The following is a 14,361-nucleotide window of genomic DNA, read 5'->3' on the forward strand; positions in this document are numbered from 1 at the left end:
CCTGTGCTAAGGGTGTGCTTTACAATAACAAGCACTGCTTACCAGAACTTTCACCACTAGATAAAAACAAAACATTAGAAAACTTTTTTTTGTCTTAAGTTTTTATGTTTCAAATTCTCCCAGTTGGCACCAAGACAAGTAGACAATCACTTTTAATTAATAGTTGAGAAAAAAAAGAAAGGAAAATGCGACAAGAGGGAAATAGATAGGCTGACATTTTGGCAGGCAATCAAGCATAAAAAGACTAATGGCACCAATTACAACTGATATGGGGTGGGTTGATCAGTGTTTCTTATGCATGGTTTGCTTTAGATTTTTTATTTTTTTTAAATTGTGTTTTACAGTGACTCACTGCCATGTATGCCTTTTCAGCAATTGTGAGATGGAAGGGCTATTAGACTGTACAAGAATACAATCACATTAATTAGAACAGAAGTACTCCACCGGTGCAATAGTATTTTTGCTTAGAATCTGTCTGTATAGACACAAATTAGGGCAGAGAGTGCTTAGAAGCTTTTGTCCAAAAAATGTACTGTACAGTCTGTACAGTCTTAAAGCAAATGATGAGGTTAATTTGAAAATAATTATGCATATTTGGGTAAATGTTTTATATTTACAGTAAGATACAAGGAGGATACAAGATACAAGTTTATTTGCTTGCATGTTCCTATATCAATTGTGAAGTATTTAATAATAATTTTCCATGATTCGTTTTTACCAGTAATCCGTTGATAAATGACTGTGTTCTTTTCAGACAATGTCCAATAGCAAACACCACTTTTTTTAAATACTGTGTCACTTTTGTGGTAATAACAATTTCAACCCAAAGTCATTAACAGCTCCCCATCAATCATGTCTGCCCCCAAAGTGAGAGATGTTACAATAATAATGGATGATCAGGTGTAGTGCTGCGCTGTTGCAAAGTACGCTGCCATAAATCCTCGATACACAAACCATGATCCCGGACTGGTGTAATATACATCATTTCCTTTTATGTACCTACTCGTTGCACCCCATTTCCCTCAAAATGTCCTTGGTATCCCTCTTCCTTTTTACTCAACACCTCTCTCTCACACTCCTTTATGCTCGTCTTTATGGATCTATGGTACTGCACGTTCTGAAGTGATTCTGTGAATAAATATTCTTTTTATGTCTGTCACTCTAGCTCCTGGCTTAGCTGGTTATGTCTGCTTGATGCTCACATAAACAGACAGCAATAATGTGCGGTTAAGCACTAGAATTTGTCAATTTTAATTGGAGGATCTACATTGTGAATGTACCTGTTGGAGTCGTGGTATTAGAAACATTTTTAGGTTAATTACAATATTTCAAATGTTAAAAAAGTGGTCTCCTTCATGTCTATCCAAAATGTATGAGGAAAGAATTTCTAAAAGAGCAGAAAACAAAAATCAGTGTGTGAAATACAGAGGGTCTCAGGGGGTCTTGTTTCCATTTCTGTAACAAGGCTTTTTATTTTACAGCACTGGCTTGTCAGCCCAGCTCCCAACCTGGAGGACCAGGTGGACCACAGTTTAATGTCTAGTACCCTCAAAAGAAAAACTCAAAATTAAATTTGTTGGGGGTCTTAAAAACAAATTTGAGAGGTAAATTACTACTACTGTAAAGTTTATATGCATGTTGAAGAGTTAAAGGCAGGCAGTACAGAAAACTGGACTGACGGTGAACAGGAAGCGCATGTATCTTGCTCAGGCTGCATGAATGTTATACTTAAGCCTTTATACACTACCACTGTGCTTCTGCTTCTCCACAAAAGCCTCATTTAAGACCATAAACATAAATAAGCTAAATAAAAGTCCTTTTTTATCCCACAGGATTAAAGTCCTTAAACAAATTACACTTTAGTCGAGAGATACTTTTAAGAGGTTCTTATACATTTACATTTGTTTTCAAATGTTTTCTTTGACATTTCTTTAATTGTGTGGTGTTGTGTGGAATGAGTGGCAACACAACACATGGGCCACCCATCCACCTTACTGACTAAAATGTATATAGTTGTAACTCAAGGATTTGTGTATTAAGCTCCAGTAAGCTGGGAACTTTCAACACTGTTTAAACAAGCTCTCTCAAGTAAAGTACCAAGGAACAGTAACACATTAACACATTATGGTGTCTGCTCTGATAATGCATTAAAGTGTTAACTGATAGGTGTTACCACCACATTACCTCAAAGCTGCATAATAGTCCCCATGGCAACAAACAGCCGGCAAAACAACCCTGTGAGTGCTATTTTTCTCTTCTCCATTACACTTAGGTACAGTAAGTCTGGAGCCAGTGCTTGGGCATTTTTATGGGGTAATGGCAAGTCTCAGAGTACAGTAAGTGTCCTATGGCTATTGATTCTGGTTGGTAAGCTCATGAGTGCGTGCTGGGAAAGTGAAGGCGTGTGCTCAGGAGTCTGGTCTGTCCGTGCCGTCTGGGCTCCTGGATGTCCGGAGGTGGTCAGGGAGGCTGGAGACGGCAGCAGACTGAGTGGAACCAGCCGTGCTGCCAGGCGACCGATACAATGACTTTTTAATGGCTTCTCATTTCACTATAAACTAATGAATGCGGCTCTGCGCAGTGAAACCTAACCCGCCACTTCTGGTTTAAAAAGGCACAAAAGAGCAAACTATCGAGCGTTTGGGTTTCATCGACCAACAGGGTCGTTTTTGTTATATAGAGTTCAGCTTGTGATTTCACACCAACATACCATTTACAGAGTACACTCCTGCAAGAATCATGAACTCCATTAAGTTTACATGACTGTCGGCATCCAGACTCTGCTGAGACTTGGCCTTTGTGGCGCAAGATCATGTCTATACAAATAGTATATTGATGGCTAAGCTCTCTGCCCATTTCCCTTTACAGCCATCACATTATAGGGCACAGGCTACAGTAATGCTTCAAACCCTACAGGGCATCTGGTAGCCAAGGACTCTCTGGAGACTCTGGCAAAAGAGCAGAACATCTCATGTGATGTCAACGGACCTGTCAAAGCAATCTGTTTTCCTCTGCCATGGGTCAGAGGCTAGAGCATTCACACAAGTGCACACACACATACACATACACACACACGCACGCACGCACACATGCATGCACACAGGAACACACACAACATGTCATGTATGACTTGAGTGCCGGTTTTATGCCTCAGGCTATCCCACCTGTGCACCTTCTCTATTTCTTCCTCTGCTCATCTTTCCTGATTATCTCCCTTTATCGCTTTGCATTTTCTCTCCGTCCTCCGTTTCCTTGCATCGTTTTGAATTCAACTGGTGCCCTCTTCTTTCCGTCCGCTTCATTAAGAGACCTGCACTTGACGTTCATAGTCGGCTATGTCCTGCTGTAGTGTCCTTGAGCGCCAGAGTTGGAGGTAAGAGTGGGTATTGTTGTATTCGCGCATCCTTTTGACTCTCCCTGGGTAAAGCTAGATGAAATGTGCTTCACCTAACCTTGGCACTGCTCAGCTCCATCTCTGCTTTTTTTTTTTTTTCCCCACAGAAAAAAAGAAAATGGCCGACACCGGCAGTCCAGTGCAAAACAAGGCGAAAGCCTGTAATTGGGGGCCCTGAGCAGGGAGTCCTCACTACATGTCAAGGAGAATTACAGCTTGAGGTTGCAAAAAAGTATTTTTTGGGGCGAGGGGGGGGGGTTCTTTTTGGACTTACTGATTGAATGAATATCATACCAGCTATGGGGTGTCTGCTCTACCTTCATTACCAAGGCCAGTTTCAATTCATGCCTTAATGAAAGGAGCCTTTTGCTTTCACAACAGGGGATGCAATTAACTCTCTGCATTTCATAACATTATTACCATCTGAAGTGTGTAGCTATATTGTGGATGTCTGCATTTAGGCTTTGACACCCTCAGAGACCCACAACGTTAATGAGCAAGGTTAGGTGCACACCGTGTCATCTGAGCAGTGAAGCCATTTGCTCCTAAATGACATTTCCTTTGTGAGTATGAGCCCATATTAGTTCCTAATGTGTAGTGTCACCCCAGGCATCCACACTGTATTCATAATCTAAAAAGAGTATAAATGAAACTGAGAGAGACTTTGCATAGTGTGATATTACCGTACACCTTATACAGAGTATCTGTATGGATAAGGAAAAAACATTATTCAGTTTGTCAGACAGAGGTATTCACTTTGTCTTCACCTTAATCACATCTTTCAGGCACTGAGCCATAGATGGAGTCTCTGAGGAAGGAATCTCGCTGACAGGAAATTATGAAAAAGAATTAATTTGACCTTTGCTTGCAGCAAGAAAAAGAGAGGGAGAGAAAAGAAAGGGAGAAGATAGAGGGGAGGGCGGATAGACGGAGTCAAGGGAGGCTTAAGGAGGAAGTGCCTCCACAGAGGGCAAGATCCCGAGGAGGGAGCTCGGATAATGAGAGCTCTCAGCTCCCCACACACTAGAGCAAGAGATCTGATTCACTGAAAAGCCCAAAGGAAGGACAGTAGTCACCCTGAGTCTTCAGAGTGAACAGATTCAATAAGGACTTTAGAGTAAAGATACTCAATTCACTTAGGACTGCCAACAGGACAGACTCAAAAAATATGTCTCGTTGGCGTTCCTTCACCAAAGAGCCCGGCCATGCTGACTCTGGTCAAAGTGACCATTGGACAGCAGGTCAGATACAGTGTAAAAGTTTCAACATTTTAACTTCACTATTCCCACTTTTTATCAGGCCTGCTCATGAACCCTTTTGTTTTAGAGTTATATTTGACATCATAAGAAATCTAATGAATTGCATTTTGTAACAGAAGTTTTCTAGGCAAACCTAATGTCTGTGTTCATTTCAATAGCCCTGATTATGCTGACAAAGAAAATGTGCAATACATCTGTATTTTAAGCTTGAGGGTCAGATGTATGCAAGTGACACTAAATACAGTTTTTGCTCTGGCAGTGTAAGCACTGAAGGCAAATAGGATCTGATGGGAGAGATTTTCACATCTATTACAGGCCAAATTCAGAGGTGCAAATAAATTGGATAGAATGGAACCAGGTCTCTGCCAAAGCCGCGGCCCTAGCCAACAGTCTGGCACAAAATCTGGCCTCTGAGCCCTTATCGCAAATCTAACTTTCAAATGGTATGAATTGGACATTAGTTCCTAACGTTTACAGAGCAACTTAATAGAAACTGAAAATCTCCATTTTCCTGACCAACTGAAGTTTAAGTCTTGCTTGTTGCCTGGATATTGAATTACCCCTACATGCAACTGTACTGTATATTACTACTAAACTATAGCCATAAATTAGACCTGGACCCACTGTGTTGTTAGATCTCCTGAGTAAATATAGCGAGTAGGACAGTAAGTATAATTTGAGTATAGTTTGGGAATGGCAGACATGGTGAGACAGTTAAACAAATCTTGCACATGCTCACAAGGTGTCTTCCCTCTTCTGAGGCAAGCTAAAAACGCTCTCTCTTTAAGCCCGTTAGCATTAAAAGTTATTGATTCGGCTGCTTGTTATCCCACAATCATCAGACTGTAAAATGAAGTGTTAATCCCCTAGCTGGGGAAAATGTGGAACCCTCGAGTGTGCAATTCTAGCTTTTATTTGTGCTTAGCTCAGTAAACTTTCCCTAGTCACTCAAGATCTTCATGTCAGCAAACTTTACATGTTGAAGTAGTTAGAAAACCATGGAAAAGAAAATACAGAGGAGGACATCCTGTTCACTGAAGATCTCAAGACTGAAGAGATTTCCTCTATGAAGCCATGGAGCGAGAGAGATAATTCATTAAGGTGCCTGGAGCAAGGAAACCAAGGTCTACTAAGGCACAACAGGAAAGCTTCCTTCATTTACTGCCCTGGGGCCACAGTTCTCTATGAAATCTGTCAGTGAACTTTTTCACCCTGGAACTTGTGTGAGAAATTTAGACAACTGTGTCTGAGATTAAGTGACTGCAGCTCTAGTTATCTAGGAGCATATCTTAACCCTGAATAACACCTACACAATGTCAAAAACCCTGGAAGAAGACAGAATTTATTTAATTTCAAATGCTTTCCTCTATATTTTCTGTGATTGAGCCTGCAAAAATGATATGAAAAGTACCTCTTTAACACTAAAATAGTACCAAAATGTAAATCATGAACGGAAGCAAACAAACTTCTCACTAACTTATAACAAATGCCATTGTATCATATTGAAGGAAAGTGAAACTGTAAAGCATCTACATCTAATTTCTTTCAAAGTCGTCTTCATCTTCTCTTTTAAATGAGACTCTGTTACAGTAAATGAAGCATAAACAGCGAGCCTGTGTCTACATTCACAGATTAGCACTATGTACTCAGAAAACCACTTTCATAGAGCTCTGTCAGCTGTGTAATTCAAGTTTCTTTTAAGAGTGATGATTTCACAAGCCAGTAATAGCATATTTACTGGCATAGGGCTGTTATTGAAAACTCTGAAATGGTTATAAGCATGAAATTGAATAGAGAAGAAGAGTTATTTATTTATTTATTTATTTATTTTTTGAAGAGGGGAGAAACCCATCGGCTTAAAGGCTTCCAATCTTTGTATTACAGTTAATTCAGAGAGATTCAGTGCAGTCACTTGAGGCTTTTTCACACAACCATTTGAATGGTTAAATGCCATTATCAAGACAACAACCTGATTAATCACAACATTCTCATCCCGTTTTCCATTGTCTCAAGGTTTGACTTGTTAAGCTGTCAGAGAGGTTAATATGAAGCCATAACTCACTTTAATTTGCCAGAAGAGAGACAGATGCGTTTGTTTTTCACCCTGCCCTCTATATTATGTCTCAGGTGCAGAAAGATCTTTGTTTCTATGGATACACATATTAAAGCTAAATATAAACTGTACAACAAGTGTGTCTGTGTCAGACAAAGACAAAAAAAAAAACCACTTAACTGACTAGACAGGAGTTGTTGGACCAACTGAATCTGTGAATCTGTTTTATTGGTTTTCTTAAATATCCGTGCATATATTACACAATATTTTACTTTTTTTTAATGTGTTGACATTTTATAAAAGCTGTTTTTTCTGTTGATTTTATCTTTAGTTTTAATTTCCTCCAGACTAAGGCAGACAGTAGGACAGCTGTACTTGACGAGTGCTCTCAAACCAACAAAAACAAGGTTTCATCTTTTTTTTTCATCACAATATATTGAGATTTTCCGAACTGTCTTCAAATGAGAACCACACAAATCCAATTTTTATGTTTTTAGGAGGACATGCACCTTCCTTAATGCACTGAGGAAATCTGACGACCTTTTAAGTATGTGCATGGTAATAAAGCAGAATACAAGGCTAATACTATCAGAAATTGGAAAGTTGAGGATAGAACAACGCATTTCACCATTGTAAAGGACAAATTTGTATTTCATTTTATTTTTCATTTCATTTTGGAGAAAAACTGCTTTTAATTGACACCAATGACATTTATAGAGTTGTGAACCCAGTGGAGTGTATAAAAAAGCCTCAACTGTGTGTGTGTGTGTGTGTGTGTGTATGTGTATATGAAAATGCTATATAAATACTATATATATATATTGCGTCTGTCTCATATATTTCAGATGAATTAAAAGTACCAGGCATGTAATTACCTGGATTTAAACCTGTGTACACGATGAAGCTTCAGGGGTACTTTCAATTAATTTTCATTACACCAACACTGCTTCTTCTTTTTCTATTTCTTCTTCTAAGGCTTCTAAATCCTCCACAATGTTGGAGCCATTTGTGACAGAACAAGCCAAGCTGAATGCTATTTTATTATAAATATGTCATTATTATGTCAACATACCATGAGAAATTAATGTTAACAGTGTTTTTGATGTCTTGTATAATTACGGCCCAACATTTTCACTCCATGTATATAATCACATACTATGCTGGCCTACTTCTGTCACTCTTTGCTTGTACAAATGAGTGCAATGTCATGAATGTCTTCCAAGAAAAAATGTTCATAAGTCTGAGGTGTTATCCCCCATTTTAAAGGATTATCACATCCCTACAAAATACTTTAACCTGACAAAGCTCAGACTGGGGTCAGGCCATCATCTGGCTGGGATCGAAACATTGTCTTTCTTATTAAATTTCATGGCTTGGAGTCAGTGTTCAGGTGTTACCTCTTTCACTGATGCTTCTTTTTAATATCCTCCCACCTATATGTGATGTGTATATAATTGCACTCTTCTATTGCCTAGTAACTGCCAGAGTAGTCTTGTCTTGAGAATATCACTTCTCAATTTGACCTGGAGTTTGAACCTTTGAGAATCACCTGTTTTTCTTTTCATCCCTTGTCAAATCTTGCTAAGAATGGTGATAATTAGTCCTGTTTGTTTACTGATACTGTACAACATTAATCAGATTTGCTGTTCATTCTCCCTCCTGTCCATACAGCAAGCCACCCCTGCATTGCCTTTATGCTCCCATGGGTGCCCTGCCAGCCAGTTTCAGAACACCACATTATGTCAGGATCTGACAACACAATATTCTTGTCTGATAAGATGGTCACTGTGCCATATTAAGCAATTATAGAGTCATAAATTCTTGTCATAACTTGGCTGAGAGATATGACAGACTACACGTTGGTACCCAACAAATCATAGCTTGCAATCTCTCACAAGTTGTGTAATGTCATCAGAACGAGGTGCCAGGGACCTGACTTCTGGAAACAAGAATGTAAACACAGAAGGCAGTCCGAAGTTGTGTGTATGGTACTGGCTGTCTTGTGTCTCGAGGACACGTCAAGAAAGGCAGGGGTGTTGTTACCACAGCTCCACAAACCTTTCCTCTGGTTCAACAGATCCACCTAGCAGCATGAGTAGCAACAACATCATCATTCCTCTCCCACTTCGGCATGTTTTTAGTTGTGTGTAGAAGAGCCTTCTATGCTCCTATTGGTCAACTTCATCTAATACATCAAGTTGGAAGTTGTCATACTAGGTGACAGAAGGTAAAAAGAATTCAGATATACAAGTCTCTGTGTCGGGACATTGTGAGATGCGACATGGATTGTCGCCTGTTCTCTCTCTCCCTCTCTCTCTCTCACTCTCTTTACACACACACACACACACACACACACACACATATATATATATATATATATATATATATATATATATATATATATATATGTATATGTATATAGAGATTGCGTATACATGGACTTGTGTCATCTAAACCCGGAATTAGACTAATATTACTCCAGAGTAAGTCCAAAGTGCCTCTATCGGGCTGCACACTTGACACTGTGAAGCTGTTGTTGGGTATCACTTTCCTGTTTGGAGTGCCTCATTCCCTCTCTGTTGACTGTAAGCAATGAGTCTCCACTTTCCGCTGTCCCCGTGGCAAAGAGAGAAAGTGAGAGAGGGGGGAAATCTAATTATTTCCCTCCCATGGCCCAGCAAGCCTTAAAGGTTAATCACTGTCCGTCTAGCTAATTCTGTCTGGGTACACTGCAGTAATTACAACACCTCGCTCTCTCTCGCCTTTTCCTCTATTGTGTACCTTGCTTGCTCCAGTGCTCTCTTCTGCAACCTCTCTCTATATAGATAGTGGGTGTCTCTCTCTCTCTCTCTCTTTCTATCCCTCTTTCGATTGTGGCCCTCTCTGTGCTCTTTTCTCTCTAACATAGATCTATATATCGTAAATTTAAAACAGTGCCTGAGGCCTTTACTTTGACTGCAGAAAGCTCCAGGCCTTTATTTGAAACAGGCTTATATTACAGACATATTATCTGTATATTTTTAACCATATTTTACTAAGACATCCACCTATTTTCAAATCAATCCCCTGCCACGTTAATTTGCTGTTTTCTGTTAGTCTGAATGCAACATCCTAATAATCAGACTGAATTACTTCTTTGTGTTCATGTGAGCTGATTTCCTGTCAGTAGGGTGGGGACATTTTATTTTGTTTAGCCCTCGCGGAAGTACAGTACAGTAGTGCCCTTACAGAGTGAGTAATCTGTCATTTAAAACTGTTATTTCTAAGGCAAATCAAAGTTGACTTACAACAACCTGTACAGCTGTGTCAATGTCAACTACTTTTCCATTCTATATATTTCTGCCATTTTTCTGTTGCTATTTTTTATGGATGTAGCTAGGCAGCTACCCAGCAATGTAGAAAGACAACATCACCATTCTTTACCCCATCTATAAAGCTCTGATCGTCATTTACTGTCAACGAGACCTATATTAAACGCTGGAGGAAACTGGACATGAGTGTAGTAATTCAGAGGTGTGTTAATCTGCAGTCATGCTAAATTTACTATAATCTGCATTTCCACATCATTTATTCCATCAGTAAAACAACATAGTCACATCATGTTCACCACTTTGCTGCTCTGAGTTTCTCTTTGTAACAGAAATATGGTTCTAATTCACCACCCCTCAGCGCTTTTCATTTGGCCTTTATTAATTCAGCTGTTATTTGAAACTCACAGTTTAAAATAACAGGCTCCTGGCTTTTGGTTCAGAATTTGCAGTATATACAGACGTGGATATTTACACATATACAGCTAATCTATACATAGATATAGTTGTATTAGTCTTCCATCGGATCTCAGAGGGAGGAGGGTTTCCTTTTCTCACCTCCTCTCTTTCTCACACTCTTCATTTTCCCTTTTCTCTATCTTATCACCACCTATTTCTCTCTCCTTTTTTTCCTCATCCTACCTTCTTGTCACCTACTGTCTCCCTTTCTCCCCACTCCTCTCACCATTCCTCCTCCTCCCCTCTCTTTTTTTTTCTCTTCATCATCTCATCACCACTCACCACCACCTTCTCACTTCATTTCTCTCTCTCTCTCTGGCTCACCTTCTTACTGGTTACAGCTGTATTCCCCCTCTAGCAACAGCTTGAGGAAGTGCGCCCTGGGCCTCAAAATACTCCACCATCTCTTCTCCTTCCAATTTTTTCACTCCCTGCCAAAAGCATCTCCAGAAGCGACAGCTTAGGAGACTTAAAATACTTCTGTGTCCTGCTCCTCCTTTTCTAACTGTTACACTTTCTTACCATTCCATCACATTCATTACTTTCAGAGATAATGTAGCTGGTAAATAGAAAGAAACTAGAAACAATCACCAATATCAAATGTTATAAGTTGTAAGTTGTAAGTTCATGCATAACTCATGTCATGGAAATGTGTGCACCCAATTTTCTCAAATAAAACTAAAAAGAGTGATGTCATCTATATTTCCTCTCCAACTCTTGCATTTTCACATCCCCTGCATCCACCATATTTAGTCTTTTCTGTCCCTATGTCCTTCCGCCCAGAGGCCCAGATAAGCTTCACTAGCTTGCCGGCTGTGTCCTGCTGAGGCAAGCGGTCTGTTGCTACTGAGGCTGGTGGGCTGTCGCTTCCCATATCATCAATATGAGAGGAGAGGAAAAGAGAGGAGAGGAGAGGAGAGGAGAGGAAAAGTGTGAAAGATGTCACAAGAAAAAGAAAAGGAATGGGAGGCTGAGAGTAGCCCTTAGCAAAGTGTCATCACTCAGCTAAACTCTCAGCCTTGCACTGTCTATTTTCCACTTGCTAGGGGACCAAAACAGTGGCGAGGATAGAAGCTGCTTTATTACACTCCAAATGTTTTCCAAGAACTTCAAGGAGTGACAAAGATCCCTAGAATTTGTTTCTTGGCCCCTGAGGCAGAGCCCTGCTTTAGAGTCTGTGGGCAGACGGGTGCTGATGGTAGCAGCGGTGATGCAGAGTGTTGCTGGTAGCGGTGATGGAGGAGGGCAGCTGCTAGAATTGCTGAGGAAGAGACAAGGGAAGCTGAGAATCACGGGGTGAGGGAGAGAGCCAGGCGAGGATGGAAAATAACAGCGGCTGGTTGTTGTTATGAAACAAGATGATGCATTGTGCAAAGTGAGAAGTGCATTGTGTAGAAAGGAAAGAAATGAGGTTAAAGTGAGAAACTGCAGGGTGCCACAGAGTGCAAAGGAAAAGCTAATAAAGGAGGAATAACAGTGGTCTCTCTTGTATATGTATTGAAGCATATTGTATGTTTCTTTGGTGAAAAATTAAATAGGGGCAATGATGTTTAGCAGTTTTATGACCGTGTTGCATTTATTTATTCTGAGATAACAATGACAATTGTAATTCTATAAATTATAGTCAAATTATTTAGTATAACTTGAAGTATGATTTTGAATTATTCTATATATTCTTACAATTGTTATAGTGGATTTCTGATAAAATATACTTGACCTACAAATAGCTGCAAATATTTATTATCTAATATCCCCTGTGTTTCAGCAGAAAAACACAGGTTCAACAGTTACAATAATTACAGATTACTGTCCACTCATCTGTTATTTGCATCTAGAGGTGAATGAGTGAGGGTAAGTGAATTAGGATGGAAAATCCCCTCTTACTATTAAACAGTCTTTGTTAAAAAAGAGATGGTGGTTTCAACAGTTAATCAGTAATTCTATCTGAGCTCATTTTTTGCTGGAAAGTCATTTCTTAATAACATATTGTGAATTCAGAGAACTCTACAGTATTTCAGTGCTTTCTCCAAGCATGATAAACTTTTAATATCTGCTTTTAATTAAAGTGATTGTGTTGCCCGTTTTTGAATATTAATAGTGTCAACACGCGGTTTGCAATTTTGAAGGCATTTCTTCTTCTATCAGCACAACAGCACTGATTATCTTCATGAATGTGTTGGAGTGAAATAGCACCAACGCATACAGTAAGTGAAGTTAATGGTGCAACACTGCCAATAAGCTACAATAGCTCCCTCTGTTTTGGACTCTCTGGCTCTCTGTCCTTTCAAAGGTCAGTGCTGAGGAAACAGCACGTCATAGTTCAGCAAAGTCAAACACTAAACATTACATTCACTATTATTCATTTCTTGAGTGGTGATGGCACCAGCTAATTATGAAGAGTAACACTACGGCGTTTTAAGACAGTGAAAAGTAAATGTGGCCTTCAACAACAAGAAGACATCATATTTAGGCTACCAGTTCAACTGCTCCGTTATCACTTTACACCAAAAGATACCAAAAGAATTTGTGCATGACTCTTTCAGTTGCATAATCATTTTTGATTCATCACTTCCTACGGGCTTTAAAACATGCTGTGATTACCATGACTACAGATGGCATGTGCATAAACGCTGCACAGTAAATGATTTGAATATTTATCAGAATGTGAGATGTCAGTCTTCTTGTGAATAATCTTTTCCCCGGGAGAGATACAGATACAGTATGTGCTCTGAAAACCTGGAGTGTTGTGAAACATGTGCAAGCAAATTATATGCGAGATGTGATTTGCAGTATTATGGTGAAACACGCACAGAATGTGAATATATTTTCTGCCGGACCGAGTTTCAAGGCTGAAAAGTCTACCTTGTGTAAGAAGTTGAAGGGTCCTGACTTCCTCCCGGACACGAAGCTGCAGGACCTGCTGTAGGATGTGCTGCCTCTGGGCTTCCTGCATGATACCCATTCTTTCCAGCTTTCTGTCTGTCAGTCTCATCAGAGCCCGCCCTGAATGGGAAAAAAAAACACAAAGCTGAGGGTTATGGGACAGAAGGAGCAGGAAGCCAGTGGGAATTCACTTTACACAGCTGGAGACACTCTAAAAGGGTACAGATAAAGCATGTATGTCAGTGGAAGAACAGAGTGAGGAAACACACACACAAATAAAACATGGTCAGAAGATTACAGCAGCATAAACTGTGCACTGCAAAGAGTAAAATCCTGAAGATTTTCAAGGTTGCAACATTGCTTCTGGCATTAAATCAAATCTCCCCTATTATGTGACCATACCACCAATTAGTCTGAAATTTCAAAGCTTAGCACAACTCAATATGAAGCATATTGTTCTAAAACACAGCACATGTTTCACAGAAATATCAGTGCTGTATATCCCCCGAGCAAATACCCTCACAGCTCTTTCCTTAATTGCAAATCCTTGTCTAAAATCCATAATTTAATCATCCAATCAGTTTCTATGAAGGGGATTTGGGCTGCTGATAAAACATAGAGTATGGTATAATTATTAATGCTTGTTATGAGTGCCTTTGTAACGTGGGATGTAAGCAGATAGAATGATAATTCAGGCTAATTACAAGGCATGAGGTTGGACCCCGACAGCTCCCTTTGCTCCTTTGCCCTGACGGCTGCCTGGGCAGAAACAGACTCTGATTGGTTGACAGCCAAGGTAAAGATCAGCCGTGATAGGCTTGTGGTGGTTGGCCTGTTGTGGTATTCTCCCTCTATTTTTTCTCCTTTTTCCATCCCTTTTATGTCTGTTTACAGTGAGATTGTTTGAATGAACAAATATGAAGCTTCATTCATTACTGATGCAAGATTGAAATTTAATTTACATACATTAAATGGGTGTTCTTGCCGTTACTCAATGCCTCTTTC

General features: G+C 39.7%; 1 protein-coding gene across 2 annotated transcripts in view; it reads right to left on the minus strand.

The window, feature by feature from the left end:
• Positions 1 to 14,361, minus strand: part of samd12 (sterile alpha motif domain containing 12) — a 96,754-nt gene that overhangs the window by 44,151 nt on the left and 38,242 nt on the right. For both annotated transcript variants that reach the window (XM_018686099.2, XM_018686097.2), the window contains exon 4: positions 13,336 to 13,476. In XM_018686099.2, the coding sequence (XP_018541615.1) occupies positions 13,336 to 13,476 (141 nt within the window). The remainder of the gene's footprint in view (positions 1 to 13,335; positions 13,477 to 14,361) is intronic.

This window comes from Lates calcarifer, linkage group LG3 (genome assembly GCF_001640805.2).
Source record: "Lates calcarifer isolate ASB-BC8 linkage group LG3, TLL_Latcal_v3, whole genome shotgun sequence".
In the NCBI taxonomy this organism is placed as follows: Eukaryota; Metazoa; Chordata; class Actinopteri; family Centropomidae; genus Lates; species Lates calcarifer.